General features: G+C 53.0%; 1 protein-coding gene and 1 pseudogene across 3 annotated transcripts; one reads left to right on the top strand and one right to left on the bottom strand.

Annotated features, from left to right (window-relative positions):
- Positions 1 to 2,933: 2,933 nt before the first annotated feature.
- Positions 2,934 to 22,654, top strand: DPF2 (double PHD fingers 2). Of its 3 annotated transcripts, none has more exons than XM_038765010.1 (12): positions 2,934 to 3,002; positions 14,692 to 14,852; positions 14,945 to 15,052; positions 15,402 to 15,568; positions 15,836 to 15,928; positions 17,142 to 17,220; positions 17,708 to 17,749; positions 18,715 to 18,852; positions 19,482 to 19,610; positions 19,736 to 19,848; positions 20,871 to 20,946; positions 21,565 to 22,654. In XM_038765010.1, the coding sequence occupies exons 1-12, from the start codon at positions 2,971 to 2,973 to the stop codon at positions 21,639 to 21,641; spliced, it is 1,215 nt and encodes a 404-aa protein (XP_038620938.1). In that variant the 5' UTR covers positions 2,934 to 2,970; the 3' UTR covers positions 21,642 to 22,654. The 3 variants fall into 3 exon arrangements, with proteins under 3 accessions (XP_038620938.1, XP_038620937.1, XP_038620939.1); XM_038765009.1 differs by having other exon boundaries at positions 20,865 to 20,946; XM_038765011.1 differs by lacking the exon at positions 17,708 to 17,749 and having other exon boundaries at positions 20,865 to 20,946.
- Positions 22,655 to 24,646: 1,992 nt separating this feature from the next.
- On the bottom strand, positions 24,647 to 24,794 carry LOC119944195 (annotated as a pseudogene).
- Positions 24,795 to 25,996: the final 1,202 nt, after the last annotated feature.

Raw genomic sequence — 25,996 nt, 5'->3', positions numbered from 1 at the left:
TAGTAAGCGCTTAACAAATACCAAAATTATTATTATTATTCTCTGTGCCTCAGTTCCCTCATCTGTAAAATGGGGACGAAGACTGTGAACCCCACATGGGACAACCAGATCACCTTGTATCAACCCCAGCGCTTAGAACAGTGCTTGGCACATAGTAAGAGCTTAACAAATACCAACATTATTATTATTATTAAGAGGCAGAGTCGAGATTCGAACCCACACCCTCTGCCCCCCAAGCCGGGGACGTTTCCCCTGACCTCGCTGAAGCTGAGCCCCCTCCTTCCTCTCCCCCTCCGCCCCCTCCATCCCTCCCGCCTTATCTCCTTCCCCTCCCCACAGCACCTGGATATAGATGTTTGTACAGATTTATTACTGAATTTATTTCACTTGTACATATTTACTATTCTATTTATTTTATTTTGTTAATATGTTTTGTTTCATTGTCTGTCTCCCCCTTCTAGACTGTGAGCTCGCTGTTGGGTAGGGACCGTCTCTATCTGTTGCCAGCTTGTACTTCCCAAGCGCTTAGTACAGTGCTCTGCACACAGTAAGCGCTCACTAACTACGATTGAATGAATATATTTGTACAGATTTATTACTCAACTTATTTTACTTGTACATATTTACTATTCTATTCATTTTATTTTGTTAATGTTTTGTTGTCTGTCTCCTCCTTCTAGACTGTGAGCCTGCTGTTGGGTAGGGACCGTCTCTATCAGTTGCCAGCTTGTCCTTCCCAATCGCTTAGTACAGTGCTCTGCACACAGCGCTCAATAAATCATCATCATCATCAATCGTATTTATTAAGCGCTTACTGTGTGGAGAGCACTGGACTAAGCGCTTGGGAAGTACAAGTTGGCAACATATAGAGACAGTCCCTACCCAACAGTGGGCTCACAGTCTAAAAGGGGGAGACAGAACAAAACCAAACATTCTAACAAAATAAAGCAGGATAGGTACAAATAAATACGATTGAATGAATGAATGAATGTTTGTACAGATTTATTACTGAATTTATTTTACTTGTACATATTTACTATTCTATTCATTTTATTTTGTTAATGTTTTGTTGTCTGTCTCCCCCTTCTAGACTGTGAGCCTGCTGTTGGGTAAGGACCGTCTCTATATGCTGCCAACTTGTCCTTCCCAAGTGCTTAGTACAGTGCTCTGCACACAGTAAGCGCTCAATAAATACGATTGATTGATTGATTGATTCTAAACTGTGAGCCCGCTGTTGGGTAGGGACAGTCTCTATATGCTGCCAACTTGTACTTCCCAACCGCTTAGTACAGTGCTCTGCACACAGTAAGTGCTCAATAAATACGATTGAATGAATGTATTTGTACAGATTTATTACTCGACTTATTTTACCTGTACATATTTACTGTTCTATTCATTTTATTTTGTTAATGTTTTGTTGTCTGTCTCCCCCTTCTAGACTGTGAGCCCGCTGTTGGGTAGGGACCGTCTCTGTTGCCAGCTTGTCCTTCCCAAGCGCTTAGTACAGTGCTCTGCACACAGCAAGCACTCAGTAAATACGATTGAATGAATGAATATATTTGTACAGATTTATTCCTCAACTTATTTTACTTGTACATACTTACTATTCTATTTTGTTAATATGTTTGGTTTTGTTGTCTGCCTCCCCCTTCTAGACTGTGAGCCCGCTGTTGGGTAGGGACCATCTCTATCTGTTTCCAGCTTGTACTTCCCAAGCGCTTAGTACAGTGCTCTGCACACAGCGCTCAATAAATCATCATCATCATCAATCATATTTATTGAGCGCTTACTGTGTGCAGAGCACTGTACTAAGCGCTTGGGAAGTACAAGTTGGCAACAGATAGAGACAGTCCCTACCCAACAGTGGGCTCACAGTCTAAAAGGGGGAGACAGAACAAAACCAAACATACTAACAAAATAAAATAGAATAGATAGGTACAAATAAATACGATTGAATTAATGAGTGAATGTTTGTACAGATTTATTACTGAATTTATTTTACTTGTACATATTTACTATTCTATTCATTTTATTTTGTTAATGTTTTGTTGTCTGTCTCCCCCTTCTAGACTGTGAGCCCGCTGTTGGGTAGGGACCGTCTCTCTCTGTTGCCAGCTTGTCCTTCCCAAGCGCTTAGTACAGTGCTCTGCACACAGCAAGCGCTCAATAAATACGATTGAATGAATATATTTGTACAGATTTATTCCTCAACTTATTTTACTTGTACATATTTACTATTCTATTTTGTTAATATGTTTGGTTTTGTTGTCTGCCTCCCCCTTCTAGACTATGGGCCCGCTGTTGGGTAAGGATCGTCTCTATCTGTTGCCAGCTTGTACTTCCCAAGCGCTTAGTCCAGTGCTCTGCACACAGTAAGCTTTCAATAAATACGATTGATTGATTGATTGATTCTAGCCTGTGAGCCCGCTGTTGGGTAGGGACCGTCTCTATATGCTGCCAACTTGTCCTTCCCAAGCGCTTTGTACAGTGCTCTGCACACAGTAAGTGCTCAATAAATACGATTGAATGAATGAATGTTGCCAGCTTGTCCTTCCAAAGCGCTTAGTACAGTGCTCTGCACACAGTAAGCGCTCAATAAATACGACTAAGTGAATGAATGAGGCCCCCACACCCTCCATTCCATTTCCCCTCCGTCCTCGTGAACGCAGGCGCCACGTGACGCAAGCCATCCGCCCCCAATGCGCATGCGCGGCCCGACGGCCTCCCCTTCCCCCGCCTTTCCAGCCGCACATGCGCACTGGCCTCTTTCCGCACCCCGCCCCTCCCCACATGGAGTCCGGGAAAGGAGGCTCACGCGGTGCGCGCATGCGCGCTCGCCCGCCCGCCCCCGCGGCGCCTGCGCACTGAGACGGGGACGCCGGCTCGCGCTCGGGGTCCTGCGCCTGCGCGCTGCGGGCCCAGCGGGAGGGGGGCAAGGCCGGGGAGAGACGGGGAGGAGGAGGAGGCAAGATGGCGGCCGTTGTGGAGAATGTGGTGAAGCTGTGAGTGGCGATTTCGGCGATTTCTCCCCCCTCAGCCCCTTCCCCTCGCCCGGGGTTGGCCGGAAGAGGGTCCCCATAGCGATATCCTGTCGGAAAATACCGGTTTCTGGTCGGAATTCGGGGCGGGGCCTATAGCCCCTATAGGGGACCTGCAGGGCGTCGAGGACACGAGGAGCTGAGGCCTCCTGAGGGTTTAGGCGGGCTTTTCCTTCCTTCCTTCCTTCATTTATTTATTTATTTTACTTGTACCTATCTATTCTATTTATTTTACTTTGTTAGTATGTTTAGTTTTGTTCTCTGTCTCCCCCTTCTAGACTGTGAGCCCGCTGGTTGGGTAGGGACCGTCTCTAGATGTTGCCAACTTGGACTTCCCAAGCGCTTAGTCCAGTGCTCTGCACACAGTAAGCGCTCAATAAATACGATTGAATGAATGAATGAATGAGTTTATTACTCTATTTTACTTGTACGTATTTATTCTATTTATTTTATTTTGTTAATATGTTTGGTTTTGTTCCCTGTCTCCCCCTTCTAGACTGTGGGCCCACTGTTGGGTAGGGACCGTCTCTATAGGTTGCCAACTTGTACTTCCCAAGCGCTTAGTCCAGTGCTCTGCACACAGTAAGCGCTCAATAAATACGATTGATTGATTCATTCACCCCATCATTCATTCAGTCGTATTTATTGAGCGCTTACTGTGTGCAGAGCATTCATTCATTCAGTCGTATTTAATGAGCGCTTACTGTGGGCAGAGCATTCATTCATTCAGTCGTATTTAATCAGTCAATCCATCGTATTTATTGAGCGCTTACTGTGTGCAGAGCACTGGACTAAGCGCTTGGGAAGTACAAGTTGGCAACATTTAGAAACAGTCCCTACCCAACAGTGGGCTCACAGCCTAAAAGGGGGAGACAGAGAACAAAACCAAACATAACAGAATAAAATAAATAGAATAGCTATGTACAAGTATAAATAAATAAATAGAGTAGTCATCATCATCAATCGTATTTATTGAGCGCTTACTGTGTGCAGAGCACTGGACTAAGCGCTTGGGAAGTACAAGTTGGCAACCTATAGAGAGTCCCTACCCAACAGTGGGCTCACAGTCTAAAAGGGGGAGACAGAGAACAAAACCAAACATACTAACAAAATAAAATAAATAGAATAGCTATGTACAAGTAAAATAAATAAAAAAATAGAGTAATAAATCTGTACATACATATATACAGGTGCTGTGGGGAAGGGAAGGAGGTAAGATGGGATGGAGAGGGGGACGAGGGGGAGAGGAAGGAAGGCGCTCAGTGTGGGAAGGCCTCCTGGAGGAGGTGAGCTCTCAGTAGGGCCTTGAAGGGAGGAAGAGAGCTAGCTTGGCAGATGGGCAGAGGGAGGGCATTCCAGGCTTAATGAGCGCTTACTGTGTGCAGAGCACTGGACTAAGCGCTTGGGAAGTCCAAGTTGGCAACATATAGAGGCGGGTCCCTGTCCTACAGCGGGCTCACGGTCTAGAAGGTAATGATGGTATTTGTTAAGCGCTTACTGTGTTCTAAGCACTGGAGCGGGATACAAGGTGATCAGGTTGTCCCATGGTGGGGGCTCACAGTCTTAATCTGTGCTTCTTGAGAAGCAGCGTGGCTCAGTGGAAAAGAGCCCGGGCTTTGGAGTCAGAGGTCATGGGTTCGAATCCCGGCTCTGCCAATTAGCGGTGTGACTTTGGGCAAGTCACTTCACTTCTCTGGGCCTCAGTTACCTCATCTGTAAAATGGGGATGAAGACTGAGCCCCACCGTGGGACAACCAGCTCGCTTTGTAACCTCCCCAGCGCTTAGGACAGTGCTTTGCACATAGTAAGCGCTTAATAAATGCCATTATTATTATTATTATTATCAGGTTGTCCCATGGCGGGCTCACAGTCTTCATCCCCATTTTACAGATGAGGGAACTGAGGCTCAGAGAAGTGAAGTGACTTGCCCGAAGTCACACAGCTGACAAGTGGCGGAGCCGGGATTTGAACCCATGACCTTATGTTGCCAACTTGTACTTCCCAAGCGCTTAGTACAGTGCTCTGCACACAGTAAGCGCTCAATAAATATGATTGAATGAATGACTTGTGACTCCCAAGCCCGTGCTCTTCCCTCTAAGCCACACTGCTTCTCATGTGTGCTTACTGCTTACTGTGTGCAGAGCACTGTAATAATAATAATAATGGTATTTGTTAAGCGCTTACTATGTGCCAAGCACCGTTAGAGAAGCAGCGTGGCTCAGTGGAAAGAGCACGGGCTTTGGAGTCGGAGGTCATGGGTTCAATTCTCGGCACTGCCAACTGTCAGCTGTATTCATTCATTCAGTCGTATTTATTGAGCGCTTACTGTGTGCAGAGCACTGTGCTAACTGCTTGAGAAGTACAAGTTTGCAACATATAGGGACGGTCCCTACCCAACAGCAAGCTCACAGTCTAGAAGGTAATAATGGTATTTGTTAATCAATCAATCAATCAATCGTATTTATTGAGTGCTTACTATGTGCAGAGCACTGTACTAAGCGCTTGGGAAGTACAAATTGGCAACACATAGAGACAGTCCCTACCCAACAGTGGGCTCACAGTCTAAAAGGGGGAGACAGAGAACAAAACCAAACATACCAACAAAATAAAATAAATAGGATAGAAACGTACAAGTAACATAAATAAATAAATAGAGTAATAAATATGTACAACCATATATACATATATGCAAGTGCTGTGGGGAAGGGAAGGAGGTAAGATGGGTGGATGGAGAGGGGGACGAGGGGGAGAGGAAGGAAGGGGCTCAGTCTGGGAAGGCCTCCTGGAGGAGGTGAGCGCTTACTATGTTACTATGTTAAGCGCTTACTATGTGCAAAGCACTGCTCACAGTCTTAATCCCCATTTTACAGATGAGGGAACTGATGCTCAGGGAAGTTGTGACTTGCCCAAGCTCATACAGCAGACATGTAGTGGAACCGGGATTCGAACCCATGACCTCTGACTCCAAAGCCCATGCTCTTTCCACTGAGCCATGGAACAGGGGTTTCTGCACTAAGCGCTTGGAAAGTACAAGTTGGCAACATATAAAGCCGGTCCCTACCCAACAACGAGCTCACAGTCTAGAAGTGGCTCACAGTCTCGTATTTATTGAGCGCTTACTGTGTGCAGAGCACTGGACTAAGCGCTTGGGAAGTACAAGTCGGCAACATATAGAGACGGTCCCTACCCGACAATGGACTCACAGTCTAGAAGGGGGACTCCCCATTCCCCCTGCCTTACCTCCTTCCCCTCCCCACAGCACCTGTAAATATGTCTATATGTTTGTACATGTTTATTACTCTATTTTACTTGTACATATTTATTCTATTTATTTTATTTGGTATATATGTTTTGTTGTCTGTCCCCCCTTCTAGACTGTGAGCCCGCTGTTGGGTACAGACCATCTCTATATGTTGCAAACTTGTACTTCCCAAGCGCTTAGTACAGTGCTGTGCACACAGTAAGCGCTCAATAAATATGATTGAATGAATGAAAGTCGGCAACATCTAGAGACGGTCCCTACCCGACAATGGGCTCATAGTCTAGAAGGGGGAGACGGACAACAAAACAAAACATGGAGACAGGTGTCAAAACCGTCAGAATAAATAGAATTATAGCTATATACACATCATTAAAATGGGGGAGGGGGCCTGGCGTGATGAGGGGCGAGAAATGGGGGGGCCTGCATGCAAAGCATCCGTCAGTAGTGTTTAATAATGATGGCATTTATTAAGCGCTTACTATGTGCAAAGCACTGTTCTAAGCGCTGGGGAGATAGAAGCAGCGTGGCTAAGTGGAAAGAGCCCGGGCTTTGGAGTCAGAGGTTAAGGGTTCAAATCCCGGCTCCGCCAATTGTCAGCTGGGTGACTTTGGGCAAGGCACTTCTCTGGGCCTCAGTTCCCTCATCTGGAAAATGGGGATGAAGACTGTGAGCGCCCCCCCGTGGGACAACCTGATCACCTTGTAGTAATAATAATAATAATAATGATGGCATTTATTAAGCGCTTACTATGTGCAAAGCACTGTTCTAAGCTCTGGGGAGGTTACAAGGTGATCAGGTTGTCCCACGTGGGGCTCACAGTCTTCATCCCCATTTTCCGGATGAGGGAACTGAGGCCCAGTGAAGTGACTTCCCCAGAGTCACACAACTGACAAGTGGCAGAGACAGGACTTAAATCCATGACCTCTGACTCTAAAGCCCGGGCTTTTTCCCCTGAGCCACGCTGCTTCTCAATAATAACAATAATAATAATAATATTGTTGGTATTTGATAAGTGCTTACTCTGTGCCAAGCACTGTTCTAAGTGCTGGGGTAGATACACAGTAATCAGATTGTCCCTTGTGGGGCTCACAGTCTTCCTCCCCATTTTACAGATGAGTCAGCTGAAGCCCAGAGAAGTGAAGTGACTTGCCCAAGGTCACACAGCTGACAAGTGGCGGAGCCAGGATTAGAACCCACGACATCTGGCTCCCCAGCCCGGGCTCTTTCCACTGAGCCTCGCTGCTTGTCTGTTTATTCATTCTGTCAATCGTATTTATTGAGAGCTTGCTGTGCGCAGAGCACTGTTCTAAGCACTGGGAAGGTTCTCAGTGTAACTGTTGGTCGACGCGTCCCCTGCCCACAGCGAACTTGCAGTCTACTGGGAGAGACAGGCTTCGGGGAGCGGGGGGGCTTAGTACAGAGGGATGGAGCTTGGGGAGGTTGTGAATTCTTATTATTATGGTATTTGTTAAACATTTACTATGTGCCAAGCACTGGTCTAAACGCTGGGGTAGATACAAGGTGATCAGGTTGTCCCGCAGGGGGCTCAGAGTCTTAATCCCCATTTTAATAATAACAGTAATAATAATGATGGCATTTATTAAGCACCTACTATGTGTCAAGAACAGTTCTAAGCGCTGGGGAGGGTAGAAGGTGAACAGGTTGTCTCGGGGGGGGCTCACAGTCTTAATCCCCATTTTCGTAATAATAATGATGGCATTAAGCGCTTACTATGCGCAAAGCACTGTTCTAAGCGCCGGGGAGGATACAAGGTAAGCACTGTTATAAGCACTGGGGTAGATACAAGGTAATCAGGTTGTCCCATGGGGGCTCACAGTCTTAATCCCCATTTTAATAATAACAATAATGATGGCATTTATTAAGTGTTTACTATGTGCCAAGCATTTTTCTAAGCGCTGGGGAGGATACAAGGTGATCAGGATGTCCCACGTGGGGTTCACAGTCCTAATCTTCATTTTACATATGAGGGAACTGAGGCCCAGAGAAGGGAAGTGACTTGCCCAAGGTCACACAGCAGACAAGTGGCAGAGCCGGTATAATAATAATAATAATAATGATAGCACTAAGTGCTTACTATGTGCAGTGCACTGTTCTAAGCGCTGGGGAGGTAACAAGGTGATCAGGTTGTCCTACGTGGGGTTCACAGTCCTAATCCTCATTTTACAGATGAGGGAACTGAGGCCCAGAGAAGGGAAGTGACTTGCCCAAGGTCACACAGCAGACAAGTGGCAGAGCAGGTATAATAATGGCACTTAAGTGCTTACTATGTGCAATGCACTGTTATAAGCACTGGGGAGGTAACAAGGTGATCAGGTTGTCCCATGGAGGGCTCCGGTAACAAGGTGATCGGGTTGTCCCTCGTGGGGCTCCCAGTCTTCATCCCCATTTTACAGATGAGGTAACCGAGGCACAGAGAAGTGAAGTGACTTGCCCAAGGTCACACAGCTGACAATTGGCGGAGCTAGGATTAGAACCCAAGACCTCTGACTCCCAAGCCTGACTCTTGCCACTAGGCCACGCTGCGAATGAGGTGCAGAAAGAGCAGCAGGGACCCTCAGTGGGAAATACATGTCTCGTGCCCGGCCGGGGTCAAACAGGTGGCTATTAGGTGGACGCTGGAGGGAGGGGCAAGATGGAGAGAAGATGCCCCCCGGGGAACCAAGAGTGAGGGAGAACAGCTGATGCCCCCACCCCTCCCAGTTACACCGAGAAATCGGATTTCCTTTGGCCAGGGGCAGTGATGGAGATGGGGAAGCGTTGGCTTTGCGCCCTGTCATCATCATCAGTCGTATTTATTGAGCGCTTACGACGCCCTGTCGTTCCGCAAGACCCTGGCATTGGCCACAGGACCACCCCCAGGGTTGAGCCTTGGATGGATGAACTGGAAGAAAGAGGGGTGGTCAGAGGTGGGGAGGTTTCGGGGCGCTAGCCGCCCCTTGGCCTTGAACATAAAGGGAAGAGGACTTTCATTCTGGGCAGAGCAGATCAAATTAAACTGACCCGGAGGCCCGGGGAATCCCCTGGGCCTCCTCAGGCCTCAAAGGTGGGTTAGCAATCAAGCAATCATGTTTATTTGTCTTCTGGACTGTGAGCCCATTGAGGGCAGGGATTGTCTCTGTTGCTACTTTCCAAGCTACTTTTTCCAAAAAGAAAAAGTACAGTGCTCTGCACACAGTAAGTGCTCAATAAATATGACTGAATTGAGCGCTTATTGGGTGCAGAGCACTGTTTGGAGCACTCGGGCGAGTCCGATGAGACAGAGCTGGTAGGCACTTTCCCTGCCCACGAGGAGTCAGAGGACCTGGGTTCTGATCCTGCCTCTTGCCACTTGTCTGCTGTGTGACCGGGGGCAAGTCACTCCACTTCTGTGGGCCTCACTCAGGTCCCTCAACTGTTAAATGGGGATTAAGACTGTGAGTCCCTTGTGGGACAGGGACTGTGCCCAACCTGATTAGCTTTTATCAATCAATCAATCGTATTTATTGAGCGCTTACTGTGTGCAGAGCACTGTACTAAGCGCTTGGGAAGTCCAAGTTGGCAACATATGGAGACAGTCCCTACCCAACAGTGGGCTCACAGTCTAAAACGGGGAGACAGAGAACAAAACAAAACACATTAACAAAATAAAATAAATAGAACAGATATGTACAAGTAAAATAAATAAATAAATAGAGTAATAAATATGTACAAACATATAAGCATTATCTACCCCAGCACATAGTACAGTGCCTGGCACAGAGCAAGCCCATAACAAATACCTTATCATCATCATCATCAGTCGTATTTATTGAGCGCTTACTATGTGCAGAGCACTGTACCAAGCGCTTGGGAAATACAAATTGGCAACAAATAGAGACAGTCCCTACCCGACAGTGGGCTCACAGTCTAAAAGGGGGAGACAGAGAACAAAACCAAACATACTAACAAAATCAAATAAATAGAATAGATATGTACAAATAAAATAAATAAATAAATAGAGTAAAAAATGTGTACGAACATATATACAGGTGCTGTGGGGAAGGGAAGGAGGTAAGATGGGGGGAAAAAGTAAAACAGAGCTGACTGTCTCAAGGGCAAAATAGGCATTAATATAAATGAATAAATTACCATTATGGACATAAGTGCCGTAGGGCAGAGGGAGGGGTGAATAAAGGTTGCAAATCCAAATGCCAGTGGTCTTGGGTGGGCTTAACATTCACCCGGTTGGCTAGTGTGGCCCATCAGGAAGGGGGTGGGCTTGTAGTCACTGTCTTGGGCCTGGGGGTTGGAGGGCACAGTAAATGGGCAGGCTGGGCTGGGGGCCAAAGGCAAAAGGGGCTTTGTTGCCCCTGGCCATTTAGCGGTTTTCCCCAGTGTGGGAAAGGCAGCCCGATTTGAGAATTCCGGTCGAAGACCCGGAGGACTCTGAAAAAGGTCTCCATCGCACTGACCGTTGGGGCTCCTTTCAAACAGCGGTATTTATTGAGCTCTTACCAAGCGCTCAATAAATACGATTGAGTGAATGACTCCCCCTCCTCCCCATCCCCCCCGCCGTACCTCCTTCCCCTCCCCACAGCACCTGCATATATGTTTGTACGGATTTATTTCTCCATTTATTTATTTTATTTGTACACGTTTATTCTATTTATTTTGTTACTTTGTTTTGTTGTCTGTCTCCCCCCTCTAGACTGTGAGCCCACTGTTGGGTAGGGACCGTCCCTATATGTTGCCAACTTGGACTTCCCAAGCGCTTAGTCCAGTGCTGTGCGCACAGTAAGCGCTCAATAAATACGATTGAATGAATGTGCAGAGCACTATACTAAATGCCTGCAAGAGGACGGGTACAACAGCAGGTGGACATGTTTCCTGCCCACAACGAGCTGGTCTTTTTTTGTGTCGTCCCCCCGCTCCCCTTCTTGCAGACCCTCTTTCACTGTACCCCATCTCTGGTCTCCCCGAACTGCCCACCTCTTCTGTGCCCCCTGTAGAAGCCACCCTCCTTGGCTCGGAGTTGGCATTGTTGCTGCCGCCGTACCCATCCTCCTGACGTGAACATTCACTCTCCTGCCCAGGGCACCCCATGGCGGGGTGCTGATCACCTACCAGCGCTTAGAACAGTGCTTTGCACATAGTAAGCGCTTAATAAATGCCATTATTATTATTACCAGCCCCGGGGAGGAGGCTTCCTGGGGATTTTCTGTGACCAGGCTGAGATGGCCCCAGGGTGGGGGGGTTCCCCAGGACACCCCCGCCCCCAAGGCCCTGGGACTGTGAGGGGGCCTGGAGACCTGTATATATGTATGTATACACCTGTATATATGTATATATGTTTGTACATATTTATTACTCTATTTATTTATTTATTTTGCTTGTACATATCTATTCTATTTATTTTATTTTGTTAGTATGTTTGGTTTTGTCTCCCCCTTTTAGACTGTGAGCCCACTATTGGGTAGGGACTGTCTCTATATATTGCCAGTTTGTACTTCCCAAGCGCTTAGTACAGTGCTCTGCACACAGTAAGTGCTCAATAAATTTTATTTTATTTTATTTATTTTATTTTATTTTATTTTATTTTATTTTATTTTATTTTGTTGGTATGTTTGGTTTTGTCCTCTGTGTTCCCCTTTTAGACTGTGAGCCCACTGTTGGGTAGGGACTGTCTCTATATGTTGCCAATTTGTACTTCCCAAGCACTTAGTACAGTGCTCTGCACATAGTAAGTGCTCAATAAATACAATTGATTGATTAGTACAGTGCTCTGCACACAGTAAGAGCTCAATAAATTTTATTTTTTTTACTTTATTTTATTTTATTTTATTTTGTTAGTATGTTTGGTTTTGTTCTCTGTCTCCCCCTTTTAGACTGTGAGCCCACTGTTGGGTAGGGACTGTCTCTATATGTTGCCAATTTGTACTTCCCAAGCGCTTAGTACAGTGCTCTGCACATAGTAAGAGCTCAATAAATACGATTGATGATGATGATGATCGAGACCCAGCCCGGCCGATGCGGAGAAAGGCAGTGCCGTTTGACGGGCCAGAGCTCACTGAGGGAAGTCAATCAATCAGTGGCATTTATTGAGCGCCTACTGTGTGCAGAGCACTGTACTAAGCGCTTAGGAGAGTACAGTTTAACAGTTGGGAGATGTGTTCCCTGCCCACAAGGAGCATGTAGTCTAGAGAAGCAGCGTGGCTCAGTGGAAAGAGCACGGGCTTTGGAGTCAGAGGTCAAGGGTTCAAATCCCGGCTCCGCCAGCTGTCAGCTGTGTGACTTTGGGCACGTCACTTCACTTCTCTGTGCCTCAGTGACCTCATCTGTAAAATGGGGATTAAAGCTGTGAACCTCCCCCGCCACCGTGGGACAACCTGATCACTTTGTATCCCCCCCAGCGCTTAGAACAGTGCTTTGCACATCGTAAGCGCTTAACAAATGCCATCATTATTATTATTAGAAGGGGAGACGGATATTAAGGTAAATGATGGGTAGGGGCATAAGTAAAATGGGGATTCAATACCTGTTCCCCTGGCATAGTGGGTAGAGCACAGACCTGGGAATCACAAGGTCATTAGCTCTAATCCCGGCTCTGCCACCTGTCTGCTGTGTGACCTTGGGGAAGTCACTTCACTTCTCTGGGCCTCAGTTTGAGACTGTGAGCCCCACTTGGGATGGGAACTTTCCAACCTAATTTGCTTGTATCCACCCCAGCACTTAGTACAATGCCTGGCACATAGTAGGCGCTTAACGAATGTCATAATCATTATTTAGATTGTCAGCCCTATGCGGGACAGGGACCGTGTCTGATCTGATTATTTTGTGTCTTCTCCAGTGCTTAGAACAGTGCTTGACACATATAAAGAGCTTAACAAATTCCATGATTGTTATTAGAGAAGCAGCGTGGCTCGATGGAAAGAGCACGGGCTTCGGAGGCAGAGGTCATCATCATCATCATCAATCGTATTTATTGAGCACTTACTATGTGCAGAGCACTGTACTAAGCGCTTGGGAAGTACAAATTGGCAACATATAGAGACAGTCCCTACCCAACAGTGGGCTCACAGTCTGAAAGGGGGAGACAGAGAACAAAACCAAACATACCAACAAAATAAAATAGAATAGATATGTACAAGTAAAATAAATAGAGTAAAAAATATGTACAAACATATATACATATATACAGGTGCTGTGGGGAAGGGAAGGAGGTAAGATGGGGGAGATGGAGAGGTCTTGGGTTCAAATCCCGGCTCCGCCAATTGTCAGCTGTGTGACTTTGGGCAAAGCACTTAACTTCTCTGTGCCTCAGTGACCTCATCTGTAAAATGGGGATTAAGACCGTGAGTCCCCCCCGTGGGACAACCTGATCACCTTGTAACCTCCCCAGCGCTTAGAACAGTGCTTTGCACATAGTAAGTGCTTAATAAATGCCATTATTATTATTCCTGTTATGTGGTGTGGGGTCAGGGAGGGGTGAATAAAGGATGCAAATCTAAGTGCAAGGGCAGTGCAGAAGGGAGTAGGATAAGAGGAAATGAGCGCTTGCTTGGGGGAAGGCCTCTTGGAGGAGGGGTGCTTTTAATAAGGCTTTGGAGGTGGGGAGAGTGAAGTCGGTTCAGCTCCTGCCCTGCTTTCCTTTGGCCCTGGGGAGAGAATGTTTCCTTTGACGGCTGGGAGGCAGGACTCCTGGCTTCTGCCCTTGGCCCTCCTTCTTCCTGCGAGGGTGTGTGGGCCCTGCCCCTTCGACAGAAGGATCCTGAGGACCCCGGGAGGCGGAGTTTTCTCCTCTCCACATCCAGGCAGCTGGGGACCTGGGTTAGAGGACGGGGTGCTGGGGTTTGGGTGGAGTGGCCAGTTTTAAACACACCCGCCCATGGAGAACCATGTTCTGGAGGATTAGTGAGTGTCTCTTTGTGGGCTACTCAGGGCCCCGCCCTGTGGCCCTCCTCTTTGCCACGATGCCACTTTCCTTGCCCTCACCCACAGCCGCCCCCCACCTTCCTGCCCTCGGACTACGGATCCCGTCGCCCGCACTCGTCGTCCACTTGCGGCCCGGTGGCCAGCGTTCCCCTCTGGGGTCAGGGACGGGGTCCGCTTCCTCTCGGCGCCCGCCCCCGGCCCAATCTCGCCTTGGATGACTGTGATAACCGCTCATCCAATTAGCCTCAGCATCACCAGGCCCACGTCCTCGCTGGGGCGCGGGCACAGGTGGCAAGGGGTGAGGGGCGGGCTCCGAGGTGGAAGCCACGCGGGGACCAGGCGGATCCCCACTGCATCTGTTCACGACCAGGACCCCCCGTGGGCCCGGCCAGTAGCCGGCAGGGATCTGGGCCAAGCCGGGTCCGTTGGGGGCCGGGGTGGTGCCGCCCCTGAGCTCCCGTGCCCCCTGTGGACCCCCAGGCTCGGCGAGCAGTACTATAAGGACGCCATGGAGCAATGCCACAACTACAACGCCCGCCTGTGCGCCGAGCGGAGTGTCCGCCTGCCCTTTCTGGACTCGCAGACTGGCGTCGCCCAGAGCAACTGCTACATCTGGATGGAGAAGAGGCACCGTGGCCCCGGTGAGCTCCCGGTGGGCGGGCGGACGGACCGACGGGTGGGGGTGAGCTGGCGGGGAAGCCCGGGTTCTAGCCCTCAGTTTCTCCTTCTACAGGCCTGGCTTCTGGGCAGCTCTACTCCTACCCGGCGCGGCGCTGGAGGAAAAAGCGGCGGGCCCACCCCCCAGAGGACCCCCGGCTCTCCTTCCCAGCCATCAAACCCGGTAAGATTCATTCATTCAATCGTACTTATTGAGCGCAGAGCGCTGTACTAAGCGCTTGGGAAGTACAAGTTGGCAACATCTAAAGACGGTCCCTACCCAACAGTGGGCTCACAGTCTAGAAGGGGGAGACAGAGAACAAAACAAATCATATTAACAGAATAAAATAAATAGAACAGGGACCATGAGGCTGCCGGGGCCGTCGGGGTCTGGGAGCCTTGGGGGCGCCGGCAGGTGTGGGCAGGGGGGTTCCCACCGTTGCCGCACCTCCCCCCGCTCCACCAAGCACGGGGCAGGCTTGGGGCGGCTGGACCGGGCGGACCCCCTGACCTCCCCTCCCCTCCTCTCCCAGACACGGACCAGACCCTGAAGAAGGAGGGGCTGATCTCTCAGGACGGCAGCAGCCTGGAGGCCTTGTTGCGCACCGACCCCCTGGAGAAGCGGGGGGTCCCCGATCCCCGGGGGGCGGACGACGACAGCCTCGGCGAGTTCCCCGTCACCAACAGCCGCGCACGCAAGGTGGGGCCCGGGGCCCCTCCCTCCATCCTCCCCCTCAGCGCGGGTGGTCTTAGGCGAACCCTCCCGCTGCCGCCACGCGGACCCCGACTCCTCCCTCTGGGAGACTGGGAGAGGCCTCATGGACCCCCGAGGTCCAGCCCGCGACAGGGGGCCGGGACCCCTGCAGCCGCAGGAGTGTGGGATGAGGTCGGGGCTGGCCCTGGTGGGGCGATGACCCCAGCCTCGCCCTGCCCCCCTCCCTTACCTGCTTCTCCCCCTCCCCACCAGAGGATCCTGGAGCCCGATGACTTCCTGGACGATCTGGATGATGAGGACTACGAGGAGGACACCCCCAAACGCCGGGGCAAGGGCAAAGCCAAGGTGGGGGCGGGGTGAGGTGTCCCAAGGCCGGGCGATAGTGGGTAGCAGCCGGGCAGGTCATAATAACCGTAGTCATTATGGCATTTGTTAAATGCTGCTCCGTGCTGAGCACTGTACAAAGTACTGCGATAATAATAATGATGATGATGGCATTTATTAAGGGCTTACTATGTGCCAAGCACTGGGGAGGTTACAAGGTGATCAGCTTGTCCCACGGGGGGCTCACCGTCTTCATCCCCGTTTTACAGATAAGGGAACTGAGGCCCAGTGAAGTGACTTGCCCAAAGTCAATCAGTCATTCAGTTGTATTTATTGAGCGCTTACTGTGTGCAGAGCACTGTACTAAGCGCGTAAGTCACACAGCTGACAATTGGCGGAGCCAGGATTTGAACCCACGACCTCTGACTCCAAAGCCCATGCTCTTTCCACTGAGCCATGCTGCTTCTCCTGATAGATACAAGATCACCAGTCAGCCGGTTGTATTTATTGAGCGCTTACTCTGTGAAGAGTAAGCCTTACTAAGTGGCCTTAGTTACGTTGCCAACTTGTACTTCCCAAGCGCTTAGTACAGTGCTCTGCACACAGTAAGCGCTTAATAAATACGATTGATTGAAGAGCACTGTACTGAGCACTTGGGAGAGGAAAATAGAACAGTGTAATAGACGCACTCCCTGCCAAGTTGGACACGTTCCCTGACCCACCGGAGGCTCCCAAATTTAAGTAGGAGGGGAGGACAAGGTATCGAACCCCCACTTTCCAGATGAGGAAACTGAGGCACGGAGAAGTTAAGTGACTTGCCCCAGGTCACCCAGCAGGCAAGTTGAGGAGCTGGAATTAGAACCCAGGTCCTCCGACTCCCGGGCCCAGACTATCCGTTGGGCCGTGCTGCCTCCGGCCAGGGCTTCTGGCTTCCCAGGCTCCTCGGGGGCCCGGCTGCCCTTCCCTTGCCCCTCAGCCCCGAATTCCTGGGAGGAAGAGGGGGACGCCGCTACGCCATGGGCCCACAAACGCTACAGCCCCCTCAGCCCCGACTCCCCCGCGTCACCCTTGGCCCTCGGAGCAAGGGCGACTCTGGGGTGGGACCACCCATCAATCAATCAGTCATATTTATTGAGCGCTTACTGTGTGCAGAGCGCTTACTGTGTGCAGAGCACTGTACTAAGCACCTCACCAGTGCCCGGGGGTGAGGGTTGCCTCTCTGTACCGGCCCCAGGGCAAAGGCGTGGGCAGCGCCCGCAAGAAGCTGGACGCTTCCATCCTGGAGGACCGGGATAAGCCCTACGCCTGTGACAGTGAGTCGGGGGGTAGAGGGTGGTGGGGAGTGGGGGGCCCCCAGCCCGGCCCCAGCTCCTTCCCCGGGGGGCGGGGAGGGAGAGAGGTCCGTCTCCCCTTAATCTGCATCCAGCACACCCTGCCCGGTCCACGGTGCCCCCGCCGACGGCGTCCGCCTGGGGGGGGGGGGGGGGGGGGGGGGGGGGGGAGGGCTTGAGGCGGGGGGCAAAGGGGGTGGGGGGCTTTTGACCCAGGAGCCCTCCCACAGCAGCCCTGCTGAGCACCTGCACCGGGCCTGGCGGTGAAGGTGTGGCCTTAGCGCCTCTGCCTCACTTCCTCTCCGTCTGTCTGTCCTTCTCCTCCTCCCCCTCTCTCTGCTGTTCCTCCTCTTCTTCCTCCTCCACCTCCCCCCGCCCCGGGGGTGGGGGGCTGCTCTCTCCCACCCTGTCCGTCGCTCCCTGCGGCCGTCCGGGCCTCTCTCTCACGACTCTTCTTTCTGTCTTTCAGATAGTTTCAAACAAAAGCAAACCTCGAAAGCACCCCCGAGAGGTAGCCGCCCTCTCTCGGCTCTGAGCCCTTTGTGTTCCCCTCGCCCCCGTCCCCTTCCCCGTGGCGTGGCACCTCCACCTCTCCGCTGTCCCTTCTCCAGATGGCCCCGTGGCCTCCTTTGTCCCGAGGCTCTGCTTGCATCTGGCCGCCGGCCCCGAGCTGGGGAGACAGTGGGGCGCCGCTCTTCCCCACCCCAGTCTCCTCCTCCTCCTCCTCTGCCTTTCCCCTCACTCCTCTCCCCTCTCTCTCCTTCCTCCTGCTGCTGCTCAGGGTCACTGGATACTTTGGGGCAAAGGGGAGGTCTGCTCTGGGGGTGGGGGAGCCCAGGAGAAAGTAGGTGAAGATGTTGGCTTGTGGCCCAGCTGGCATGGCCCCCCCTGCAGTGGTCGAGGGGCGACCGAGAATCCCAGTTGGGGACGATGTGGTGCCCGTCGCTGTGCCCACCGCCGGGATTGCCCTCCCCGTCCTCCTGGCTCCCGGGCACACGGCGGGCAGGCGCCCTTTCCGGCCCTCCTGCCCACCTTCCATCAGCCACCTGCTCCCCGAGGGCCCCCGCCGCACGGCCACCCTCTCCTGCCAGCCTCACCCCCACCCTTCAGCTCTGGGGGTTGCGGCCGCCCCCGTACCACCCCAAGGTGCTTCCTTCCCACCTGCTAGGCCGCGCTCACCAGGCACCATTCCCCTTCCTCCTCCCCCCAGTCCTCTTCCAGCTTCGATGTCCCCCAACCCCTGCTGAGGTGGGCCGGGGCCCAGGCTGCGCAGAAGCCCACCCGGGAGGGGCCGTGGGGTCCCCCGGGGTGGAAAGAGGCCCGCAGCGGTGCCCATTCTGTGGGCAGCCTTGAGACTCGGCGCCCACGGGCGGGAGTGCCCCCTGGCTAAGCCCCAGGGGTTGGGGGGTACGGGAGTGGGCACCGGGCTCTGACGCCCCTCTCCGTGCCCCCCTCCCTGTCCCCTGCCCCGTGCAGTCTGCGGGAAGCGCTACAAGAACCGTCCTGGGCTCAGCTACCACTATGCCCACTCCCATTTGGCGGAGGAGGAGGGCGAGGACAAGGAGGACTCGCAGCCGCCCACCCCCGTCTCCCAGCGGTCTGAGGAGCAGAAGTGTAAGAAAACACCCCCCACCCCCCACGGCCTTAGACAATTCTCCCTCCTTCCTCTCCCTTCCTCCCTCCTTCTTCCTTTCCCCTCCTTCCCCACTTAGAGTTCTTCTTTCACAATCACGGGCTTCTTCTGCCTATCAGTCAATTAATGGAACTTATTGAGCATTTAGTGTGTGCAGAGCCTTGGACTGAGCTCTTGCTAGAGTCCGATATAACGGAGTCGGTAGATGGGAGACGAACATTAAATCAGTGACGGGTCTGGAACTAAGGGCCTGGGGGCTGAGGACGGGGTGGATATCAAGTGCCTCAAGGAGACAGGTTCGACTGCCTGGGCGATACAGAAGGGAGGAGGAGTCGGGAAAAAGAGGGTTTGATTGGGGAAGGCCTCTTGGAGAAGTTGTGCCCTCAGTAAGGCTCTGAAGGCGGGAAGAGCTGTGGTCTGTCGGCTATGGAACGGGGAGGATGTGGAAAAGGGGTCGGCGGGGAGCTAGACGAGACGGGATCGCGGCGAGCAGGCCGGCACCGGAGGAGCGGAGCGTGCGGGTGGGCTGACGGGCCGGCCGGCTCCAGGATGGCGCGGGGGTCCCTGCGACGCGGGACCCCCTGCCTTCCTCCTCCTCCCCCTCCCGCAGCCAAGAAGGGTCCCGACGGACTGGCCCTGCCCAACAACTACTGCGACTTCTGCCTGGGGGACTCCAAGATCAACAAGAAGACGGGGCAGCCCGAGGAGCTGGTGTCCTGCTCTGACTGCGGCCGCTCGGGTGGGTGCCGTGCCCGGGTGGGTGCCCCCGGGGGCCCGGGGTGCCTGCCCGTCTGCCCGGCCTCCTCCCCCTCCGGGGCCCGGTGGGTGAGCGGCTTCCCCTTGTGTCCCCCGCCGCGGCCGCAGGACACCCCTCCTGCCTGCAGTTCACCCCGGTGATGATGGCGGCCGTGAAGACCTACCGCTGGCAGTGTATCGAGTGCAAGTGCTGCAACATCTGTGGCACCTCCGAGAACGACGTGAGAACCCTTCCACCCCCACTCGTTCTGTGCCCACCCGGGAGGGCAGGGGGAGGGGGTTCCTCTGTGCCCGCAGCGGGTGGGACCCTGGTCTGCCCCTAGTCTGCCCGTCCAGGGGCTTTGTAAAATAATAATAATGACGTTGGCATTTATTAAGCACTTACTATGTGCAAAGCACTGTTCTAAGCACTGGGGAGGCTACAAGGTGATCAGGTTGTCCCGCAGGGGGCTAACACTCAATCCCCATTTTACAGATGAGGGAACTGAGGCACAGAGAAGTTAAGTGACTTTGCCCAGAGTCACACAGCTGACATTCGGCAGAGCCAGAATTTGAACCCATGACCACTGATTCCAAAGCCCGTGCTCTTTCCACTGAGCCACAAGAGAGAGAGTCAGTTGTATTGGTTCTTACTGTGTGCAGAACACTGTATTAAGCGCTTGGGAGAGAACAATGGAGCAATAAACAGACACATTCCCTGCCCACAATGGGCTGATGGTTTAGATGGGGTGATAGGCATGACCAGAAACCAGTCAATGACAGATAACGGGTATAAGTGGTGTGGGGCTAGGAGAGAGGATGAATAAAGGGAGCGAGTCAGGGTGACACAGAAGGGAGTGGGAGAAGAGAGAGGCGCAAGCCTGCCCTCGGGGGGTTTCGGGGGCCGGGGCGGCAGTGGGCACGTAGCTAGATGGAGGGTGGGAAGGAAAAGGCCAAGGCGCCCAGGGCAGGGGGCAGATGGATTGGGTGGGGATGCCCAGGGAGCTGGCTGGACTGGGGGATGTGATCTGGGATGGTTGCCTGGAGGAGGTAGGTCTGTAGGAAGGCTTGGGTGGGGGGCGGGGGAAACGGGCCAGCAGGATCGGAGACGTGGCTGGTCCAGAGTGGGAGAAGGGGAAGGGGGCCGTTCACCGCTCCCCGTTGGCTTCTGAGGAGAGGAGGGGGTAGGAGCCCAACCAAGGCACGTTAATCATCCAAAATCCCCCCCCGCCCCGCTCTCCCACCCCCCTCTGCCTAGGACCAGCTGCTCTTCTGTGACGATTGTGATCGTGGCTATCACATGTATTGCCTCACCCCGCCCATGTCCGAGCCGCCCGAGGGTGAGTGGGGTCGGCGGGGTGGAACGGGAGGAGGGCCGGGGGAGTCCGACTCCGGAGGCGTGGACGGGCCAGCCGAGCCGCACCGCGCCCACCGGGCCCGAGGAGGGGTCTCGGCGCTCCGGGCGTCGGGATGAGAGGGTCGTGGGTGGGAGAGTCCTTTCCGGGCACTACGTCTCCTCACCCATCTCTCCCCTCCAACTGGGTGGGGCCCCTGGATGGAAAGCAAGGGTAGGCAGAGCCGGGTTTGCAGTCGGCGTCGTCGTCCTCCGCGCCCTCCCCTCGTCCCCGGAGAGGGTCCCGTTTGGTGCCCCGAAGGGAGGGGTGGCCGCCCGAGTCGCTTCCTTCCCCGGCCCCCAAGATGGACAGCGGAAACGGCGTTGGGAGGGAGGGAGGGAGGGAGCCCAGCCGACCTGTGGCCGCCCCGGGTTGCAACTCTGATGGTTCCCAGTGTGCTCTGGGGATCGGGTTCCTTCCCTCCTGCCCAAGGAAAGCCAGCAGGGCAGGGGTGTCCTCTGTGGGGAGGGGCCTCCGGGGGTCCTGTCAGACCAAAGTTTGGCGATGGGGTGGGGGGGGGAAGGGGCAGGGGCACGGCTCCACCCTGATGGCGCCCGCCCACAGGGAGCTGGAGCTGCCACCTGTGTCTGGACTTGCTGAAGGAGAAGGCCTCCATCTACCAGAACCAGAACTCCTCCTGATGGGCCCGCAGCCCCCACACAAACAGGCTCTGTCTCCCCCCACCCCCTCCTCCTCTTCCTCCTCTCCTTCCCACCCCCAACCCTCTCCTCACCCCCTAACCGCCCCTTTCCCAGGCCCCAGGGAGCCTCGGGAGGGGAGCGGCCCCTCCCCGGGTCGGAGGGCGGGCGGAGTCCGTGCCCGTCCCCTGGGGGAGGGAGCCAAGCCCCCCTCCGCTCCTCCCCGCTTCCTCCAAAGTGCATTCACTCTGCCTGCCTTGGGTCCAGCCCGGCTCCCCCGTGTCCCTGCCGGGCCCCGGGGAGGGGTTGCCGGCTGTCACCCAGCGCTGCCCACTGGGACGCCCAGAACGGCCTCCGGAGCCGGGGAACCTCCGCGTTCCCAGCCCCCACTGCCCGTTGTGGGAATGGCCCCGGGCCCCTGGGGTCCCCCCGGCCCCCACTCCACCCCGCACCTCACCCTCCCCGTCCGGACCCGGTACCCAAGCGGCCGGGGGCAGCCGTCGTCCCGTCCCCCCCCCGGCCCCGCCCACTGTGCCCAGCACGAGGGAGCGCGGCGCCCGCCGCTGCCCGTCCCCTCCCGCCTGGTTCCCCCGGCCAAGTCCCCGCTCTCTGCCCCCCCAGCCCGTCCTCCTCCCTTCCCCCCCTCTCTGGCAGGGGGTGGGGGGCGGTCCCGGCTGGAGCCGCAGCCCCGGGGTGACCTGGGATAATGTGCCTGTTTTATAACTACTTCGAGCCTACCTCCAGAATCCAGAATCCCCTCACCCGGCCCCGGGGGTGGCCCCGGCCCCCGGCCCCCTCTCCCCCCGCGCACGCTCGCTAGCAGCTGGTAAGGCCTCGACGCCCCGGCCCCCTCCGCCCGGCCCCTGGCGGCGCCCCTCCCGTCTCACCCCCGCCCCGGGATGTGCCGCTTCTCACCGTCGCTTTGGAGTCGAGGTTTTGTGTTTTGTTTTTTTTTCGTTTTTTTGTTGTTTCCTGTATCCCAGACATTAGTACAATAAACATTTTTACACAGAGGCGGCCTGGCCCGGCTGCGTCAGCTCCATCTGTGGCTACCTCGCCCCTGGGCTCCTCCACCGAGGACCCGGGACCACCCTGCCGGGCTGCCCCCACCAACCTGGGGGGTGTCAGGCCCAAGAGCAGAAACGGGTACAATTTATCAGCCCACACTCTCCCGCCACACAAGCCCAACCTTTCTGATCCGCCGGAAATCTCTCCTGGCAGCAAGGCCGAGGCTTTCTTAGACCCCAGGGGTCAGGGGAAGCAACGTGGCTCAGTGGAAAGAGCCCCGGCTTGGGGGTCACAGGTCATGGCTCCTAATCCCGGCTCCGCCGCTTGTCAGCTGTGTAACTTCGGGCAAGTCCCTTCACCTCTCCGTGCCTCAGTGACCTCACCTGTAAAGTGGGGATTAAGATTGTGAGCCCCACATAGGACAACCTGGTCACCTTGCGTCCTCCCCGGCGCTTAGAGCAGTGCTTTGCACATAGTAAGCGCTTAACAAATACCAAAATTATTATTCTCTAAAGACTCTGATTGCGTCCCCCTCCCACCCACCCCATCCTGCAAGAAGGATGGGCCTAGGTGAGAAGCAGTGGAAAGAGCATGGGCCTGAGAACCAGACCTGGGTTCTAATTCCAGCTCTGCTACTTGTCTGCCATGTGATCTTGGGCGAGACACTTCATTTCATCATCATCATCATCAGTCGTATTTATTGAGCGCTTACTATGTGCAGAGCACTGTACTAAGCGCTTGGGAAGTACAAATTGGCAACATATAGGGACAGTCCCTACCCAACAGTGGGCTCACAGTCTAAAAGGGGGAGACAGAGAACAAAACCAAACATACTAACAAAATAAAATATATAGAATAGATATGTACAAATAAATAGAGTAAAAAAAATATGTACAAACATATATACATATATACAGGTGCTGTGGGGAAGGGAGGGAGGTAAGATGGGGGGATGGAGACGGGGACGAGGGGGAGAGGAAGGAAGGGGCTCAGTCTGGGAAGGCCTCCTGGAGGAGGTGAGCTCTCAGCAGGGCCTTGAGGGAAGGAAGAGAGCGAGCTTGGCGGATGGGCAGAGGGAGGGCATTCCAACCCATTCCATTCCAATCCATATATATATGGATTGAAGAGGCACATTTCCCTGTGCCTCAGTTCCTTCAGCTGTAAAATGGGGGTTAGGATTCTGAGCCCCATGGGGGACATGGATTGGGTCCAACCTGATTGTCTTGTATCTACCCCAGTGCTCAGTACAGTGCCTGACACACAGTAAGGGCTTAACAGTTACCATTTCTCCTTTTTTTTTTTTTTTTTTTTTTTAAGCATTTTCCTAGGAATGGCGGGGAAGGGGCAGGTTTGCCCACTAAGGCTGCTTGGGATGAGAAGCAGCGTGGCTCAGCGGAAAGAGCACGGGCTTTGGAGTCAGAGGTCATGGGTTCAAATCCCAGCTCTGCCATTTGTCAGCTGTGTGACTTTGGGCAAGTCAGTTAACTTCTCTGGGCCTGTTCCCTCATCTGTAAAATGGGGATTGACTGTTAGCCCCCTGCGGGACAACCTGATCACCTCCCCAGTGCTTAAAACAGTGTTTTGCACATAGTAAGCACTTAATAAATGCCATTATTATTATTATGACAGAGCAGCACAAGCAGGTGCTGGTGAAATTGCATCCAGTCACGGGACCAGCCTCCCAAACTGCCGGTTTCAGGGGTGATGGCAGTTGTTAAGCACTTACTACATGTCAGGCACTGGGCCACTAAGCACTGGGGTCGTACAAGCTTGGACAAAGTCCCAATTCCCACCTGGGCTCACGGTTTTAATCCCCCTTTTACAGATGAGGAAACCGAGGCCCAGAGAAATGCAGCGACTTGCCTAAGGTCCCGGGGAAACCACGAAAATGTCACCACACAACAGAATTACACCTTTTTGTTTTACATCAACCGCGAGGTTAAAGGTGGTTTAACTCCCACCTTTTCCCCAGTTTTATTCTGTCTTCCGAACCAGCACACCAGGGGAGAGCGCGAACGCAGTCCCCCACTACCGCAAATTACGCAGTCGAGTTTCCCGCGTTTGGGGAAATCAGAGCCGGAATTAGAACCCTGATCCTCTGACTCCCAGGCGTGAGTTCTTTCCACTAGGCCACTAGCCGGTTGGTTTGCTAAGGTTTGGCTCCACCCTAATCATCCGAATAATAATTATGGTATTGATTAAGGAGGCCTTCCCGGACTGAGCCCCTTTTTTCCTCTCCCCCTCGTCCCCCTCTCCATCCCCCTGTCTTACCTCCTTCCCTTCCCCACAGCACCTGTATATATGTATATATGGTTGTACATATTTATTACTCTATTTATTTATTTATTTATTTATTTTACTTGTACATTTCTATCCTACTTATTTTATTTTGTTGGTATGTTTGGTTCTGTTCTCTGTCTCCCCCTTTTAATCAATCAATCGTATTTATTGAGCGCTTACTATGTGCAGAGCACTTTTAGACTGTGAGCCCACTGTTGGGTAGGGACTGTCTCTATGTGATGCCAATTTGTACTTCCCAAGCGCTTAGTACAGTGCTCTGCACATAGTAAGCGCTCAATAAATACGATTGATTGATTGATTGATTGATTGATTGACTAAGCATTTACTATGTGCATCAGGACGGACAGTCCCTGCCCCGATGGGGCTCTCACTCCAAGGGGGCGGGAGAACACGCACTGAATCCCCACTTCACAGATGAGGAAACTGAGTGAAGTGACTTGCCCAGGGTCACACAGCAGGACAGCTAGCAGAGCCAGGATTAGAATCATATTTATTGAGTGCTTACTGTGTGCAGAGCACTGTACTAAGCGCTTGGGAGAGTATAAAGCAATATAATAGACACCTTTCCTGCCCACAATTAATTTACAGTCCAGAGGGGGAGATGGACATTGACACAAATAAAGAAATGACAGATATGGATGTAAGTGCCCTGGGGCTGGGAGAGGGGACGAATAACGGGATCAAGTCAGGGCGATGCAGGAAGGAGCGGGAGAAGAGGAAAAGAGGGTGTATCAGGGAAGGCCTCTTGGAGATGTGCCTTCAGTAAGGCTTTGAAGGGGGAGAGTCATTGTCAGATATGAGGAGGGAGGGTAGTCCAGGCCGGAGGCAGGCTATGGGTGAGAAATTGGTGGCAAAACATTCATTCATTCAATTGGATTTATTGAGCGCTTACTGTGTACAGAGCACTGGACTAAGCACTTGGGAAGTACAAGTTGGCAACATATGGAGATGGTCCCTATCCAACAGTGGGCTCACAGTCTAGAAGGGGGAGACAGAGAACAAAACATTAACAAAATAAAATAGAATAGATATGTACAAGTAAAATAAAT

The sequence above is a fragment of the Tachyglossus aculeatus genome, chromosome 22, assembly GCF_015852505.1.
Source record: "Tachyglossus aculeatus isolate mTacAcu1 chromosome 22, mTacAcu1.pri, whole genome shotgun sequence".
Classification (NCBI taxonomy): Eukaryota; Metazoa; Chordata; class Mammalia; order Monotremata; family Tachyglossidae; genus Tachyglossus; species Tachyglossus aculeatus.
The sequence above is the reverse complement of the archived record's forward strand: the minus strand, read 5'-3'. Positions and strand labels throughout refer to the sequence as shown.

Bases quoted from the DNA above. Each gene is read 5' to 3' on its own strand.
- DPF2 (XM_038765009.1), top strand. From the start codon at position 2,971: ATGGCGGCCGTTGTGGAGAATGTGGTGAAGCT. The intron at 3,003-14,691 runs GTGAGTGGCGAT...GTGGACCCCCAG, and splicing joins GTGGAGAATGTGGTGAAGCT to GCTCGGCGAGCAGTACTATA. The intron at 14,853-14,944 runs GTGAGCTCCCGG...CTCCTTCTACAG, and splicing joins GAAGAGGCACCGTGGCCCCG to GCCTGGCTTCTGGGCAGCTC.